The 18,424-nt window shown below is 32.6% G+C and overlaps 1 protein-coding gene across 9 annotated transcripts in view; it reads right to left on the reverse strand.

Annotated features, from left to right (window-relative positions):
- UTRN (utrophin) overlaps positions 1 to 18,424 on the reverse strand; it is a 639,104-nt gene that overhangs the window by 542,923 nt on the left and 77,757 nt on the right. For 2 of the 9 annotated variants that reach the window (XM_023503251.2, XM_023503248.2), the window contains exon 1: positions 11,095 to 11,399. The exons of 6 other annotated variants lie outside the window; for them this stretch is intronic. In XM_023503251.2, coding sequence (XP_023359019.1) covers positions 11,095 to 11,188 — 94 coding nt within the window. In that variant the 5' untranslated portion in view covers positions 11,189 to 11,399. Of the gene's footprint in view, positions 1 to 11,094; positions 11,400 to 18,424 lie in introns of those variants that run through there. One more of the 9 variants, XM_023503250.2, reaches the window with a different exon arrangement.

Raw genomic sequence — 18,424 nt, forward strand, 5'->3', positions numbered from 1 at the left:
GCTAACACTTATAAATGGCTCTAAAATTTTCAACTTTCTTTTTTATATACATACTTTCACTTGCTCCTAACAAAAACCTTGGAGAAGTAGATTTAAATATAATTATAATCATTTCAGGGAGAATTTGTTCAAGGTTAAACAAATTGCCAAAGGGCTTATAGCCAGTATTAGGCTAAGAGCTCAAATCATGTTTGCCTCTCCACTATATCATCACATAAAAAAAGATTCTTGTTTAATCTAACATATTAGACTATGTCACAGTTTAATATCACTAATAATGATTATGTGATACTTTAAGATAAGACAGCTAAGTGGCACAATAGATAAAGCAGATCTGAGTTAAAATCCAGCCTCAGACACTTATTGCGTGACCTTGGAAAAATCCCTTAACCCTGTTTGCCCCAGTTTCCTAATTTGAAAAATGACCCACAGAAGAAAATGGCAAACCACTCCAATATCTTTGCCAAGAAAACCCCAAATGGTGTCACAGAAGAGTCAGCAACAAGTTTAATATAATTAATAACTAGAATATATTAACTGAAATATATTCCTTAATTACAACTGTCTTATTTCTCAAGCATTTAAATCAACTGATTAAAATCTTTTGATTCTGATCTCAATAAGTGAAAAATTAATCTGTCTTCTTTTCGTTCATTTATCTACATTATCTATTATTCATTGTCAAAACAGTGTTTAGGTTTAGAACCATAAAGATACCATACTGGCTAATGGATTTTTAAGTAATTCCCATGAGTTAATACCTCTCAAAATAAAATAAATCTTGTTTCCATTTTATAAATACTGTCTAAACTAAAGAGTATACTAAAGGAATATCACTTCAGAAATGTTATTTCCCCAAAAAGGGGGGGGGGGGGGGGGCTGTATATTCATAGCCTAGAAATTACTTCCAGACCTTTGAATTTACTATCACCATATAGTCCTCAGGATATAGGCAACAAGGCATGAAATAAATGATAACCTAAATATAAACAATGGAAACAGGAAAGAAATGAGGACAGGGAAATGTCATGTTAGTTGTATGACAGAAGTATCAATGCCATAATTAGAATGACACAAGATTTTTCTTTTCTCTAAGAAAACAAAGGAAAGCTGGTAATTTTTAAATAGCCTTAAAGAACAAATCTGTAAAGACCATTTCTTCATTTTACTCCCCACAAAGAGCAATGTGGATCAACAGAATGAGTAGAAGATTCAAAGTCCCACTATACCACTTACTACCTAATCACCCATATAACTTAACCAAGCTGGACCTGTTTTCTCAGCTATTTAAAAACAAAATGGGGTGAGACCAGATGACCTATAAGATCCATTACTTTACTAAATCTATAATCATATAACTAAAGTTCAAATCTTGGCAGAGGTATTTACCACCTGTGTGACCTTGTGCATTCATTTGATCTCTCTGGGCTCAGTTTCTTCCTCTCTAAAATGAAGGTATTAGACTCAATGATTTCTAAGATCTCATTTAGGTTGAAAGCTATAATCACTTTTGCATATGTATCTTTCTGAAGTTAATATGTCAAAGTAAATGCATTTCATTATCAAGTACTATTGGTTATTTGGAAGAAAATAACCCATGAATAATGAACATGATTGAGATTTTCTAACATCAATGTCAAATGAACACTTTTCAGCACAAGGCATTTCCATTAATCTCTGACGCATATATAAAACTGGTAATCTTTGGTATTTTCCCATTTTTATCCTAGAAAATCCAGTGTTAACAGTGCAAACTGTTAATATTTATTCATTTCAACAAGAATCAAGCTCCTGCTATGTGTCAGGAATACAGAGGGAAAAAAACAAGAGACTCTGGTCCTCGGGGAACTAACATTCTACTTAATTTCATCCTGTAATTCTGGGAAAACAATAAAAACAGTTCTAGCTTATAAATTCCCATAATCGATGTTAGGTATTTCCTAGCTCCTAAAAAAAATAAACCTTCAGAATGCCTGTAACTGTTTTGAAACAGAAAAACATATGAGATATCATACTATATGTGTCCTGACAGGAGATAGATTTCCAGGATAGAGTTAGACAAATGTCTTTGGAAATGACAAATTTGTGGAATTTGTTTTGCTAGATTGCTTTATTGTTTAAAAAAAAAAAAACACTACATTTTTCTTTTTTTTTGGGGGGGGGGGCAAGATTTGAAGAGGTGAGGAATACTGGTAATAAAGTTGTACCTAAAAAAAAAAAAAAAAAGAATCAATGAAGTATCCTTTTAAATTCACAGAAGGAAGTTCAAAAAGAAATACAAACAGGACAGCTTTATAAGTAGCATGTTGTATATATAGGCTTTTTTAGAAAAGCAAGTTATATATGATAGATTCATGTTTTCACACATAGTGCTCTTATGTTTTACTTTACTTTGTATGTAAAAATATTTTTCAGTTCATTAAATTCAGAATAAGATTTGTTTTTAAAAATACATTAACCCTTCTTATTTACTCTCTAATCCTTTAGAAACTCAGAAGCTGCAATTAATTTAGTCATTAATTTAGCAAAGATGAGGTTAATCATTATTGGAGGGATTATAAAATGGCAGACATATTAAAGTAATGCTACTATGAATTACTAAAGCTATTCCAAAAATCAAGTTGGAATCATGCAAACAAAGTAGCTTTAATGTTCCACTTTTAAACATATATCCCAAGGTAGTCACTGACAGAAAGAATCACAATATTTGTAGTGGTACTTTTTGTGGCAGCAAAAAACTGGTAACAAAGTCAATGCCAATCAACTGAGCAATGGCTAAACAAACAGTACGTGAATGTAATGGAATCATACTGTGCTATAAGGAACAGGAGTAGAGAAAAGCATGTAAACTTTAAAAAGAACTGATGAAAGTGAAGTAATCTGAAGCAAAAAAAAAAAAAAAAAAAAAACTATACACATAACTACAACAATATAAAGGAAAATATAACCATAAATCAACTGAAAATGTATGTGCAAAGTTACAAAGATCTAATCTGGACCCAAAGTAGTGAATAGAGAACTAGGTCTGGAGTCAGGAAAGGTCATCTTCCCGAGTTCAAATCTGGCTTTAGCAACTAACTGTGTTGACCCTGGGTAAATTACTTAATCCTGTTTGCCTCAGTTTTCTCATCTGTAAAATTAGCTGGAGAAGGAAATGGCAAACATTCTAGTACCTTGTATCTTTACCTAAACAAAACAAAACAAATCTTTAAATCTGAGTATCAAATTTGTTCGGGCCTCAGAACAAATCACTTGATAATCAATACTTATTCCTAGAATGAGAAATTGATTCAATTCCCATCTTCTTTTTGACCCTTGACCTCACTGGTCCTTTTCAACACCCACTGTTCCCCATTATCCTCATACCATATATTATTAAAGAACTATCTTCTTTCCTTTTCACAATTGGAGCTTCTACTCAAGAAAATAGTAACTTAACTAAGATATTTCGTATATAATGTATATACTTTATGCAACACTATTGATTTTCTCTTTACTTTCCTGTAATTCTGTACAAACAGAAAGTACCTTTCATTCCTTTTTAACAGAATTTAAATTTTTATTTACAAAATTTAAATAGTAATACTATTTGAGAAAATCAAGTTTTAATTAGAAGAGATAGAAATAAATGTTGCAAGTAAAAGCTATGCATAATTAAATATGACAGGTAGCATGAAGGGAAAGGGTAGAGTGCTGGGCTTAGAGAGATTGGAGTTCAAATACCACCATGACACTCATCAGCTATACGACCATAGGAAAGTCACTTAATCTCTCAGTGGTCACTCTTTTAAGACTATGAATAGCTGATTTGGAGAGAAAGGAAAGAAAAAAAGCAGGAAGGACATTTACACACCAGGAACTCTCTACTCTGAAGAAATCACACAAGTTCATAGACGTAAAAGCTGAAAAGCGGGGAGGAAGGCGCTAGGTGGTACACTGGATAGAGAGGACCTGAGTTCAAATCTGTCCTCAGACACTTAACATTTCCTAGCTGTGTGAGCCTTCCTGAGCAAGTCACTTAATCCCTAATTGCCTCAGCAAAAAGAAAGAAAAAAAGCTGAAAAGAAACAAAATTCTGTGAATCTTGATATCAAGCACTAAGGAGACAACATGGGAGAGCATAAAGAGGACCAGCTCTGGAGTTTAAGAATGTAGGTTCCAGAGAACATTGTATATAGTAACAAGAAAATTATGTAATGATTAGCTATGATGGAGTTGGCTCTTTTCAACAATGTCATGATTCAAGACAATTCCAATACACTTGGATAGAAAGCTATCCACAACCAGAGACTGAACTATGAAGACTGACTGTGGATTAAAGCTCAGTATTTTCACCTTTTTTTTGTTGTTGTTGTTGTTGTTTGCATTTTTTCCTTTCTTTTCTCATTTTTTTCCCATTTGATCTGACTTTTCTTATTCAGCATGACCAGAATGGAAATATGTTTAGAAGAATTGCACATGTTTAACCTATATCAGATTGCTTGCTGTCTTGAGAATGGGAAAAGAGGAGAAGAGGAAGCAAAGTTTGAAAAGAGAAGAGGAAGTAAAGTTGGAAACACAAGGTTTTGCAAAGGTGAATGTTGAAAATTATATTTGCATGTATTTGGAAAAATAGAATACTATTAAAATAAATATTAAAAAATAAAGGATTCCACTTCTTGCTCTGTTACTTACTGTGTAAACTCCAAAATTTAGCAGTTTTCTTATAGTTAAAATAAGGAGATTGGAGTACACAAATACTAGGATCCCTTCTTTCTCAAAGCCCAAGGATAAGTGAATGAGAAGATCATAAATATGTCTAATGTACAATCCTAATGCAATTTTAGGCACAAGATGCTGGAAGAACATAGAGTGAGAGGAAGGAGAAAAATGGAATAACAAGATTAAAGGACCTCAGAGGAAATTTGGTTCTCTAGATAGAATGGAAAGATGAGGAGTTAGAGTAAATGATTTATCTAAAATCACAAAGAGTTCAAAGGGAATTCCAATTTTTTTAATATGAGGCAGGATGGGGAGAGGATGTTTCTATGAACATAACCAAAGAAATTGTAGACATATCACACAACAGAGGATATGAAAAGCTAACTGTACCTTTTGTCTCTGCTTGCTTTACTTGATGACTATAAGTGAACAATGAAAATGAACTCTAAAGCCAGCCAAAGATGTTGGCATCTTGCCACAAAGATATCCTCCCAGCAACAGCAAGCTATTTTTTATCCTAAATAACAGTATGCTTCCTGCCAATTGCTGGCACTAAAACTAAATGGGTTCTGCATAGAATCATGGGCTTAATAATTTGATGTGAAAAATCACACTGTTCAACAAACTGAACTCCGAAGCTAAAACAAACCCATTGTACAACCAATCTGGTACCATGTTTTGTTTTATTTTTAATAAACAAACTGAATTTTCATGAAAACTAATTACCTCAACCTCTCAAAAATGTACTTACTCCTTTTTAAGCTGATTTAATTACTAACATTGTGGAAACACAAGAAGATCGATGAATCATAAAACTGGGACTACGGCTAAGAACCTCAGAAATCGAACTGCTACAACCTCCTGATTTTATCGATAAGAAAACTGAGGTTGAAAGAGGTTAAGTAATTTGCCCCATATTACATAGATAGATACACAGCAACAGGATTAAGATTTAAACTCTGTCTTCTGGCTCCAAATGCTTGTGAGTTGTTCTCAAATATCTCTCTCATACAGGACCTACAAGAAATCAGAGGCCTCCCTCTCCCCACAGTACACAAATCTTGCCTAAAATAATCAAACTTGTTCCCAGACTCTGTTTGACTCCTTGGCTCTAGCTCCCTAGTTATCACTTCCTGGATCTCCCTCATGGGAAAACTCAGCTCTCTTCCTTTGCTTTCCCTTCTTTCCCTCCCCCAATCTTCTTGCTTCCATCAAGGCACCTGCTCAGTTTCAGGCTGTGACCTGACTGTTCACAGTCACAAACTTTGGCCTAAAACATTAAGACTTCCCAACTCTATGAAATTGTAGGTAAATGATTTAATTAAAAAATGCTTTCAGGAATTGTGAATAACCCAAATTTTCAATCCAGTTCAAAGTTTGCAACAAAGTAAAACTGAAATACTTTTTAGGATCTATTTTTTTTAATAATTTATCAAAATTGTCTCCCCAAGCCTCAGAAAAAAATAAGATTTACATAAGACAAAAATTAACACATTTAAAACTCTCAGAAGCAATGCAATTATATGTAGTCAATTTAAATCCAACATTGATTAGATCTATATTTTAAAATACTGAATATCAAAAAAAAAAAAGAGTTCTGTGTCTAATATTATATAAGAATTAAAAATTTTAATTTGAGAAGTACTCTGCAAAAATTGTTTGCAGCAATCCCTAGCTAGCTAATCTGTTATTTAAGCAGAAACTGCAAGTCACATTTCTAACATCTTATATGTTGTTGTTCAGTCATATCAAATTCATCATGAGCCCATTTGGGGTTTTCTTGACAAAGATCACGGAATGGTCTGCCATTTCCTTCTCCACCTCATTTACAGATGAGGAAATTGAGAGAAACATGGTTAATTGACTTGCCCACAATCCTAGTAATTATATGAAGTCAGATGTGAATTCAGGAAGATGAATCTCTATGACTATATGCCAGAATTCTATCTACTGCACCCAGATGTCCCTTATTTTTATATAGATTTTTTTAATGTTATTTTAGCACATCACAAGGCATTGAGATTTGATCTATCTTCTTTTTCATTGCAACAAAAGTTTCAGTAAACAAGATTAAAATGTGCAATTAATCATCCAAGCAGCTAGAAAGATCAGTGGATAAGAAGATCTAACTTCAAATCCAGCCTCAGACACTTACTATGCATGTGACTTTTAACAAGTTGCTTAACCTTTCTTTTGCTTCAGATTCCTCAACTATAAAAGGAGGAAAGTAACAGCATTCACCTGGTGGTGAGGATAAAATGAGAATAAAGTTGTGGTTTTTTTTGTTTTGGGGGGTTTTGGTTTGCTTTAGTTTTTTGCAAAACTTGAAGTGCTTATATGAACAGCTAGACATTATTGTTCATTATTCAAATCATTTAGGTAGTTTCACAAAATGATTCCACCAAAATAAATCCAACAGATGCAGCAGATCACTTGAATTGTACTTGAGCCAGATCCTGTACTTGAAAGTGGATAGAATAGGAAGCACCTGGTGTCCTACCATAGGGTCAGAGAATTCAAGTGAAAGCATGAACCTAATCCAGCACTAAATATGGCAGTCCTCTTATGCGGTCCTAATAAAGGTCAAAAAAACTTAGGGGAAGGAGCTATATTAAATTGCAACTTCGATATTTTGTGGAGATAAAGTAAGAGTAGCAGGATAACATAATCAATTTCTGAACAGGATCAAACATTTAGAACTGGAAGGAAATCAGATCATTAAGACCAATAACCAGATTTTAAAGATGAGGAAACCAAGTCATATATTACAAAGGTCATACAGCTAGTATCTCAGATGTAATTTGAATCCCAGTCATTCTGTTATCTCAATCTGGAGCCATAGCCACCGTCATATTAGTGGTTCTCAAAGTGTGGTCCAGGGACCTTTTAAGGTCCCCAAGAACATTTATTTGCCAAATCAAAACTATTTTTGTAATACCAAAATATTTTAATTTTTAGTATGGTAAATACTGTTAAGTACAATCCACATAAACAAAAGCTTGGAGAGGATGGGTCTTTGATAATTTTAAGGATATAATGGAGATCTGAGATCAAAAGATTTGAGAAATACTGCACTATTAGAGGTAATTTTTAATCTATTCTTTATCAACTATCAGGAAAGGATCTTTCTACTCTTTAATCTTAGTCCTTTCAAGCCCCTGAACCCCAGCCAAATTTGTCTACTTGCTATCCCACACGCCCACTTCATTAAATCATACCTACTATCCTCAGTTCCATTCATCTCAACTGAAATAACCTCTCACATTACAATAAATATCATATCCTTCAAGAAGAAGCAGCTAAACCCTCACCAAACTCCCAGGCTACCTTTTTCCAAAATCCTTCCCAGCCAAAAGTCTTTTCATCCAGTCCCATTAACTTTCCCTAACATTTCACAGCTACAGAACAGTGTATAAACCTAAAACAATAAACAGAGTTAATACTTACAAACACCTCTCAAATGATGGAAGAGAGGAACTGTTTTGCAAATCTGGAAGACTGTCTCAAAAGCCCACATTTCAATTCCCCAACAAAAAGAATGGATATGTATTATGAGTAGGTTTTTCTTAAATGATAGGTGTGTGTGAATGAAAGACTGTGTATGGTATTTATGCTTTTTTAGACCAGACTTTCTACTTCATTACTTCATCATTATTTTGTGTGTGTGTGTGTGTGTGTGTGTGTGTGAGAGAGAGAGAGAGAGAGAGAGAGAGAGGGGAGAGAGAAACATCAGATAAAACTTGATAATTTTTTTGAAGAAACTATTTTCTAAAATAGCATTTTATAGAGTATTATGTCCAAAAAGTATAATTAATTACACAAACTGACCAGACAAATATTAAGTAGAATAGAATACTGTGGAGTTAACATCAAAGCAGAAATGAAGAATAACAGCCCTAGAAAATGGTTAATATTTTGTCCATAAGAACCAAAGTACATACACAAAGTCTTATTCCAATTACTCATCTTGACAGTTACCCTGTGTAGTAATCAAGGACAAGGCTTTTATAAAATCTAGTTTAGCTTCAGTGTTCTACAAAATCTTCCATAAAGATCAAGTAAAATCCACACTTTTCTTTTCTTTTGTGTATTTTCTTCTCCCAGCTAAAAATCTAAATTACTTGAAGACAAGGACTGTCTCTTTTCATATTTGTATCCCCAATGTTTAACAGTGCCTAGCACAAAGAAGGTATTTAATATGCATTTACTAACCCTTGACTATTGACTAAATTAGTAATAGGCCTATTCAGTGGATAAAATGACAGGATTGTTGTTAGGAAGACCCGAGTTCAAATTTGGTTTTGAAATACATAATCACTGTATGAAACTAGGCAATCACATGACCTCTGTTTGCCTCACTTTCTTCAACTACAAAATGGAAATAAAGAGATGAGGATAAGGAGTTGACTTTACTAAGGAGAAGAGTTTTTCCTGGGACAGAAAGGAATGATTTCAGAGGGGTGTGGGATAAGGAAGGGGAAAGGAGTTCTTGGTGAATGGTGAGTGGCCTCAAATACTGACAATGCTAAATAAATGTGTTGCTTCCTTTAGAGGAAATGAGAAAAGGAAACTACATTCAGACAAAGTTTACTGAATATATACTTACTTCCTTACTTCGTGACATTTTTATTTCTAACAGGTAGTAAGTTTCTTCTCTACTCTAAACAAAGTTTTATCCTGTCTTTATAGAGTAACTATTTGACTTTTTTTTTTAAATCAGTGGTTTTTTACCTGCTTTACTATTTAACCAGTCATCTCTAGAACAATTTGGATTCTCCTTGACAGTTTTCTTTTTAATAAAATCACACATTTTAAATATCTGCAAAATGATCCAAACTGAAAAATGATCCAATTTTTTTTTCTAAGAAAGACCTACTTTTCATTTCCCTAAAAGAAAAGAAAAACTTGGTCACTCTCAACAATCTCAAGCAAGAAGGAAGAAGCATATTGCCTAGCAGCAATCTCCTCTGTCTGCTGATTATCACAACAAAACACAGAGACAAATGGAAATTTGAATATTTTTTAGCAAGAAACTCTTAATTTTGTAGATGAGGATGATAAAGCTACATTAAAGTTATCAAGTAAGCTTCACAGATTAAACCACATATCCTAACAAATTGTTAGTGTTGCTATTTCTGCACTTAAAAGTTATATTTTTATATTATTTTTTACTGTATGTTTTTTTTAATGAAATCCTAATAATCACATTGATCTCTTCAAACTAGGTGCAATAAGGAACAGGGAGAAGGAATGGGAAGAGAGCAAGAAGAGTGAAGAGCAAAAGAAATACCAACAGAAAAGTTTGACAGGTCGCACCTTGATGAATGATGGCCTGGCACATGGGCTCTTAACAATGAATAATATTTTAATTCTCTATTTAGAGTCTGCAAAAAAGGGAAAATGGGGGTGAGCAGTGACTTAGAATACAGTAATTTTGCTCAGAAAGATACAGCTCTACTAAGAATCACATTAGTTTGGACTTGTTTAACTTCTATAAAATTTCCTGAATTCACATATCCAATAAAGTCAAATCAACAAGAATTTACAGTATTGAGCTCCTAGCATATGCCAAGCAAAGACCTAATCTTGAAGGATGGGAAGAAAAACAAAATGGGCTCTCACAAAAGTCGATCTGATGGGAAAATGCATATGTTGTTAGAATATATAAAATTAGAATTATATTAGAATTATATAATTAGAATTAATTATATATATTTAGAATTATATTATTTGAATTAGAATTCTTAGAATTATATAGAATTAGAATATATGAATTATTAGAATATATTTATTAGAATATATCAAATTAGAATATGTAAATTAGAATTAGAATTACATAAAAGAAAATTTGACATTAATCTCAAGAAAGAAACAAAAGAAAAAGACCTAGCCAAAATGATTCTAAAGAAAATCCCAACATTCTAACAAGCCTAGGATTTTTCACAAGAACATCAAAAAAGCAAACAAATAGTCTGTGAAAGGACAGGAAGACTTTTTAAACTTACCGTTCAGTTCTTAGGTAATCCCAACATTGTAACAAGCCTAGGATTTTTCACAAGAACATCAAAAAATCAAACAAATAGTTTATATACAGCAAGTCACTGTGGACAGGAAGACTTTTTAAACTTATCATTCAGTTCTTAGGAACTGATGAGAGAAAACTGTAACAGCCTCTACTCTATGAACATTTGATGTGTTTGTCCTATAACAGAAGCCATATCATGAAGAAGAAAACAGAATGAACCTTTTTACTGGTCCCTGAAGTGGCCTCAGAAGGTAATGAAATGCAAAATTGGCTTCCTGAGTTTACAAAAATGGCCACATGATTGGGAGTCAATGTGCACTAGCATTATATATGTAGACTGCCATAATGGCCAGCAATCGGGCACTTACCTAATGAACGATCACTAGCCTTGGTAGCAGAATCATTCAGCAAAGCAAAATTATACTTTTTCCATCGAAATGCAATAGCTGCCTGTATACTCATCACTTAAGATACTTTTCAGTGGAGAAGGTAAAAGATATACAGGAAGCAGATAACAAAAGCAGCATTCGAATTGCATACTGGGATGTCCTGTTTTTTGCTTTGGGCTTAGGTTTGGAGGTTTTTTTGTGTGTAACATTTATTTTTCCCATGAGAGGATTGACTAGACTGAACCACCCTTCTCACAAACCAGACAGGAAGTTATGTATCACAATTAAAGCAATCTCCTCAGGCAGGGTTTTTTTTTTTTCTTGGTTCTTCATTTTTATTATTTTTATATCTAATTACATTTATTTAGAACACAGCTAGCAAACTGGAAATGAAGAATTACAACAAATAAACAATTACAACATTTTTGGTTATTGGAAAATATGATAGTTGTAAAGCACTTTACAAACATTAAAGTGTCATATAAATGCTTGCTATTAATTTGTTAATAATTATTATTTTGTATGTATTATATTTTGTTTGTTATATTTATTATTAAAGAATAAATCTTTGCCTAGCTCTTTACTCACATATTGAGTGGATTATTCTGTGAGCATGAAAATCTTTAATAAATTAACTAGATATCAAAAATTAATTGCATTTTTTTTTATTTCACAAGCACTGATATAAAGGAATAAAACTTCAAATGGCTTTTATAATAGGCCCTAAGATGTGGTATTAAGCAGAAGGCATCTGTTATAAGTAGCTAGATTACTCTGTTTATATTTACTATCTATAAATACTTTTTTTCTTTTACCACACAAGTGAACTTAGGAATGAAAGCAGAATAAAACATTTCCCTCCATAATCTCTAATATTCTTTATGCTTTCCACACTTCTCTTCCACATCTGCCTCAAATGTTCCCTACTTTCCCCATTTGTCCATTAGCTTCCTATTTATCCTTCTAAAGACATTTCAAAGGAAATGCTCCTTCATCAGACCCAGTTTCCTAGTTATCCTCAACTACTTTTTCATTCATTCAATAAACATTTATTGAATGCATTTAATGTATAAATAATGCAATAAATTAAGCACCAGGAATAAGAAAAAGATGGTGAACACAACAACAAGAATTCTTATTGTACAATGATTATTTACTTCATTTTGTGAAGTACAAGTAGGTTCAATTAAACTAATATTTATTTATGGAACTTTTTCCTACTTTGTGCAAAGTTGCAAGGCTCTATGTCCATGTTATTGGGGAGTGACAAGGGAATAGAGAAAGGGAAAGGGAAGTGAATATAAAAATAACTGAAATTTAATTCAAAATAGAATAAGAGATGTAGAGGAAAAGTACATTGCAGAGGGAAATAAGAGCCACTTTCAAAAAAGGTGACAACTGAATTAGGTCTTAAAGAATGGGGGACTTAAAGAATGACAAGGAATATTATGAAAAATATGGGTCATCTTTGGGGCATAGCATATAGTCAATTCTGGCTTAAGTAAAACTACATTATGGGAAGATATTAAAGAGAGCAGATAAATTGGTCCTAGAAGAGAGAACAAAGACAACTTATTTAAAAGACAATGCAATAGTAGAAAGGGTAGGGGGGGCATTCAGATAGAGATATCCAGTAAGTTGTTTGAAAAAGCCATATAGATATCAAACTGTGTCTCTCCTTTGACTAGCAATACCCCTACTAGATAAATGGTTCAAAGAGGTCAAAGAAATGAAAGAGACCCATTTGAGCAAAAATACCTATAGCAGCTCTTTTTCTAGTGATGTAGAACTGAAAACTGAGGGAGGAGGTATGTTAATTCAACAATTTAAAGTAGGTAAATAATTTGTATTATATAAATATGATGGAATACTATTGGGCTGTAAAAAAATTATAAAGGCCATGGTATCAGAAAAATTTGGGAAGATTTGTATGAAATGATATAGAGTGAACTAAGGAGAATCAGGAGAATGATTTATACAATAACCTCAATATTTTTAATAAAAATAACTTTGAAAAACTTAGGAACGGTTCCCTTTTTTTTTTTTAACCTGCCCCTATATCTGACAAATATAAGCAGGCTTAATTAAGGCACTCTTTTGTAAGCAGCAAAGAATTGCTAAAGAAAGAAATATTAAGCAGCCTAGAGTCCAATCAACTTTACCACTGATTGCTATGTAATTTGGAATGAGTCACTGTTCTTTCTTAAATGGGAGTAAGAATCCAAAAGATTTATTATGAAACTTGTCAAGGACATATCTAGATCAGGAACCAGATGCTCACTTAATTATTTCTCCCTCAATTTTAGAATTAAAACAATCAGAAAGTACACAATTATGCAAGTAGTATAACACATAGATCCAAAGGTACCAAAATTGTCTCTTTCCCTAGAAATTATAGGATTTCACACAAAAAATCTCTATTTTATTCTGCCTAAAATGTGAAAATTACAAAATGATTTTTAAAGTGTCTCATCTTTACCATGACTCATTTTCCCATTTCAAAATGAAATCTGAATCCCAAAACTTAATTAAAAAGAAAAAATAACACATAATTACAAGAAGCATAACAAAGAAAGAAATATATAAATACTATTAACTAAAAAGAATAAGCTTTCCTTGGAATCTGAGATTCAATTCAACTCAATTCACAAATGTTCATGGGATCCTCCTCTCTTCAAAGTCTCATGAGGTTATCAGATGCCTTCAATCAAGTAGGAAAGACAAGGCAAGTGTACAAATAACTAGAATAAAAGATGTTAAGTGTAATATTTTTTTTTAAACAAACAAAACACAAAATACAATGAGAGTACAAAAGAAGACAGATCTCTTTGGGAAGAAGTGTCCCTGAGAAAGCTTCCTTTTACTCTTTCAATTCATTTCCTTTTACCATAACACATAAGGCACTACCACATATAACATTTCATTCAATAAATCCAGTGCTTATTTTTGTGAAACAACTGTGTAATTCAATGCTATTACATTTCTTGGCATGATAGAATAGAATGTGGACATGTCCACTGAGTTTACAGGTGTTAACTAGAACTTTCCATTGTAAAAAGCTTTGAAACTATCATTCATACTAAAACAAACACCATCCTCCACCAACAGTCAACATTATCTACACAGCCCAAGAAGATTATTCTATATTTATACTATATAGAAAAGGTAGATAAACAATTTTAAAAGTATAATCTAATGTGAATGAAAGTCACAGCTAACATTAAAGGGCAAAAAAGATATAATTTTTTTTTTACAGAAATAAGTCTAAACACTTCATGAAAATCAGTGTAAATGTATAGAAAGCTGTGAGAACTGGTTATCAAAAGATGCCAGATTCCCAAAAGGTAACAATATCACCATATTTTTTTTAAAAACTCCTTCATGTCATATACTTACTCTTTATCCATTGAGCATTTCATTCATCAGAGAATATGATGGCCTCATTCCGACTATTCCTGAGTTCAACAGACCATTTATTTTACAAGTATCTGTCTGGGACATGCATTTTTTTAAATTCAATCTGGTGTTGACAGCAGTAATCAAATTTTGTACATACCACTGGCTCTATTGTAGCTCAATAGTTATTGGCTGCCTGCCTAGTTCTCTTATCAGGAAAGGGGGGGAGAGGGGGAGATGGGGAAGAGGGAAGAACTTACAAAACAAACCAATTACAGGAGGTGATGTAGAAAAGAGAGAATGAAGCATTACTGTATAAAGCAAATCTTCCAATCAATATGTGCCATTTTACATAAAGCTAAGCCCAACAGAGCAGACTTTGGCTATTATGTATAGATTATCTTCATTCTTTCCATCATCTAAAAATGCACACATAGCTTGAAACTTTTACCTTTATCTGTCAATCCAAACTAGTAAACACAAAACCTGACCTTGTATAAGAGAAAGACTAAAGCAATGTAATGAGAACTGCCTTCCTTTCCTTCCCCTCCACATATGCACATCATGGTACCCATCATAATAAAATATGGGATTTATTACACTTCTTGAAAAGTTTAAAACACCAGCCTTTGGATTCAGAAGATAAATCTGCTTGCGAATAAATAGGTTGAAGTAAAAAAAAAAAAAAAAAAAAAAAAAAAGTCAATCTTTTAGCCATAAACACACAATGAGAAGATAATCCAAAATAGTATAACTGAAAATTTTTTTCTCAGTATGAAAAATGAATTGGAAAGGAACTCTTACTTTAGAAATTTATGACTTCAGTTGAGGGGTGAGGGGAGCGCCACCATGGTTGTTTTTTTTGTTTTGTTTTGTTTTTTAAGAATTCAAAAGTACTCTCATAAACCTAAGTTCTTCCTAAAAGGTAGACTTTCATCAATAACAAGATGAAATAAATATTCAGTATATTAAGTGAACAATTGTCTTTTTTTCATTTCAAGTGTCTTTTCATTAAAACAAAGATTCTTTACAATAAATTATTCCATTTTCGTAAATTAGTGAACATTCCCTATTACTTAACAAAAAATATATAATTGTCTTTCATATTAAAGTAAGGGAAGGGGGAAAGAGAAAAGAATTTCATGTCAGTTCAAAACTTTAGTCCCTCTGATCACCACAGACATGGTTATCCCCTCACTTAAAAGAAATTCACTTCACAGAAAATATAATTTCAGGGATGTCTGCAAGCCACAGTCTACAATTTTTCTTCCAATATTTTGTAGGGGGGGGTGGATGAAAGGGGAATGGAAGAAGTTACTATTGAACTGGAAAGTAGCTAATGTCCAACAATGATCAGCATTTTGTCTCCTTAACAGCTCAAGATATTAAACATTCTTAAATAAGGGTACCAGGGGCAGCTACATGGCACAGTGAATAGGATGCCAGTTCTGGACTTAAGAAGACTCATCTTCCTGAGTTCAAATCTGGCCTCAGACACTTACTAAGTGCATGACCATGGTCAAGTTATTCAATCCTGACTGGCTCAGTTTCTGTATCTGTCAAAATGATCTAAAGAAAGAAATGTCAAATCACTCCACTATCTTTCCCAAGAAAACTCGAAACGGGGTTATAAAGAGTTAGAATATGACCAAAACAAAAGAATAACAACAGTGAAAACCAGCTACCAGTGGTTTACTCTTAGTAAGCAAATTACTAGGCAAAGAACAGAATGATTAACATATGCACAATCAACTAATAGGCATTCTTTCTCAGATCACAACAGATACTGAACATCTTCATATTTCAAAAATACAAGGAAATGAGTTTCTATTTAAAAAAAAAAAAAAAACAAAACCTGAACAATTTCAGTTCTTTTATGGACCATTATTGCCGTTTATAAAATGCTCTAATTACATAGATGTTACTGGTGCAAAGATGGTAAAAAGATCAGTAATTTCAAGTGAGCAACATGCAAATATAAAATTGAAATACTCACTGAGGGGTAATTTCAACTGTTAAGGCAATCTGAAATTTGGGAAATGGAAAATTTTGCTAAATTGTTATGGGGGTTATTCTTTTTTGAAGGAAAAAAAAAAGATCTGATTCAAAAACATTGCCATAGATGCTCAAATACATTATTTTACATTCGTTATACTAGTATGGTGAGACAACTAGAAATGGTGCCATTTAAAGATCAATTAAAGGAATTGTAGACATTTATCTCAGAGGGAAGAAAACTTGAGGATGATGGAAGAAAATTATAGCTGCCTTGAAGTCATTAAAGATTATTTTACAGAAGAAAGATTAGACTTGTTCTACATAGTCCCAAAAAAGTTTAAAGGCAAGTTTGAGCACAGTATAATGAAAAACTTTCCAAACAATTAAAGTCATCTAGAAAATGGAATGTGCTGCCCTAGTTGCATCATTAGTTCATCAACACTAGAGGTCCTCAAACATAGGCTAGTTGACCATTTATCAGAGATTTTATTCAGGGTGTTTCTAATCAAATATGGCTTTAGCTAGATGACATCTGAGATCCCTTCCAGCTATGAAAATGTTGTGATGCAAAGAAGATACTCATTTCTCCTCAGGATTCCAATTGGTCAAGTTCTTGGAATCATATTATGCTACAAAAATTTTAGAATTACTATTAGTGTTTCATAAGAAATATATTTTATTTTCAAATTAGGTGATTTTCAGAGATTATATTGGGAGAATAGAGAATATATTGGAAGAACAACATTTTTTCCCAAATACTGTCTAATTCTAAAACCAAATGAACAGGGAAAATGAGATTCATTTGGAAATTTTCATCCATTTTGTTAAATTTTATGGGAACACATCCTTCCCATCAAACAAATGATATCCACATCAAGATTCTTTTTCCCATCAATATCTTCTAGATTTAATTATTATCTTTGGTTTTTGGTCACATTAAACTGTTGCCAACAAAATATCCTGTACTACTTTTACAAGTTTTCAACATCAAACATATAAAGCAATCCTAATGATTCAAGTTGAAGTAACTAAAATAAAAGCAAAATCTTGAGTTATTTAACTGACTGAACTATTTCTCATGAGATTATTTTTCCCATGCACAAAATAGAAATAAAACCTTAAGTTAAGTTTACTTAAATTCTCATTGTAGGACAGAAGAAAATGATTGACATCATTGTTGCTATGTTTATTAAATGCTTTGGGGGGGGGAGGAATAAAAGTTTGAGACAACATACTGGGCTGAACACTATTTTTTGCCTATTCTTTTTACCTTCTAAAAAAGTATTTTGGTTTTATATCATAAACATTTACAGTTAAGATCTCCCCCCAGTCTGTGAAAGGTCTCTCATAACAAAGAAAAACAATTAAGATAAGCTAATCATAAAATAACCTCATCTGAAAGGTCATAAAAATTCTACCACTGTAGCACACTTCTCCCAACTCTATTTTTTTTTAATTTTTTAAATCTATTTACTCTCACACTCTCACCTTGGTTGGGAGGGAAGAGGGAGAAACAAAAAGGAAATTCATTTTAACAAATATTCATAGTTAATAAAAATATTCATTTTTGTTAAATGACCCTAAACCCATCACCTTCCTGTCATGGAGAGCATCTTTATTTGATCATCAATCCTTTGGAATCGTAAGTGGTGATTGTATTAATCACTTTTTTTACAGATCTCTTACATTAGAGTCTACAATCCAACATAAATAGTACAAATTTGGTAATAATAATAAAGGCAAAGATAAATGAACCAATTCATAATTTAAATCAACAGTATTTAATCATGTGCAGAAAGTCCAGGGCATCTAATGGGCATGATAAATTAATAGAAAAGGAATCTTGGGAGTTGCACACCAGGGGCAAATTACAACCTTTCTTCCAGTTAAATAGAGAAAGCTTCATAAGGAGTAA

This window comes from Sarcophilus harrisii, chromosome 4 (assembly GCF_902635505.1).
Source record: "Sarcophilus harrisii chromosome 4, mSarHar1.11, whole genome shotgun sequence".
In the NCBI taxonomy this organism is placed as follows: Eukaryota; Metazoa; Chordata; class Mammalia; order Dasyuromorphia; family Dasyuridae; genus Sarcophilus; species Sarcophilus harrisii.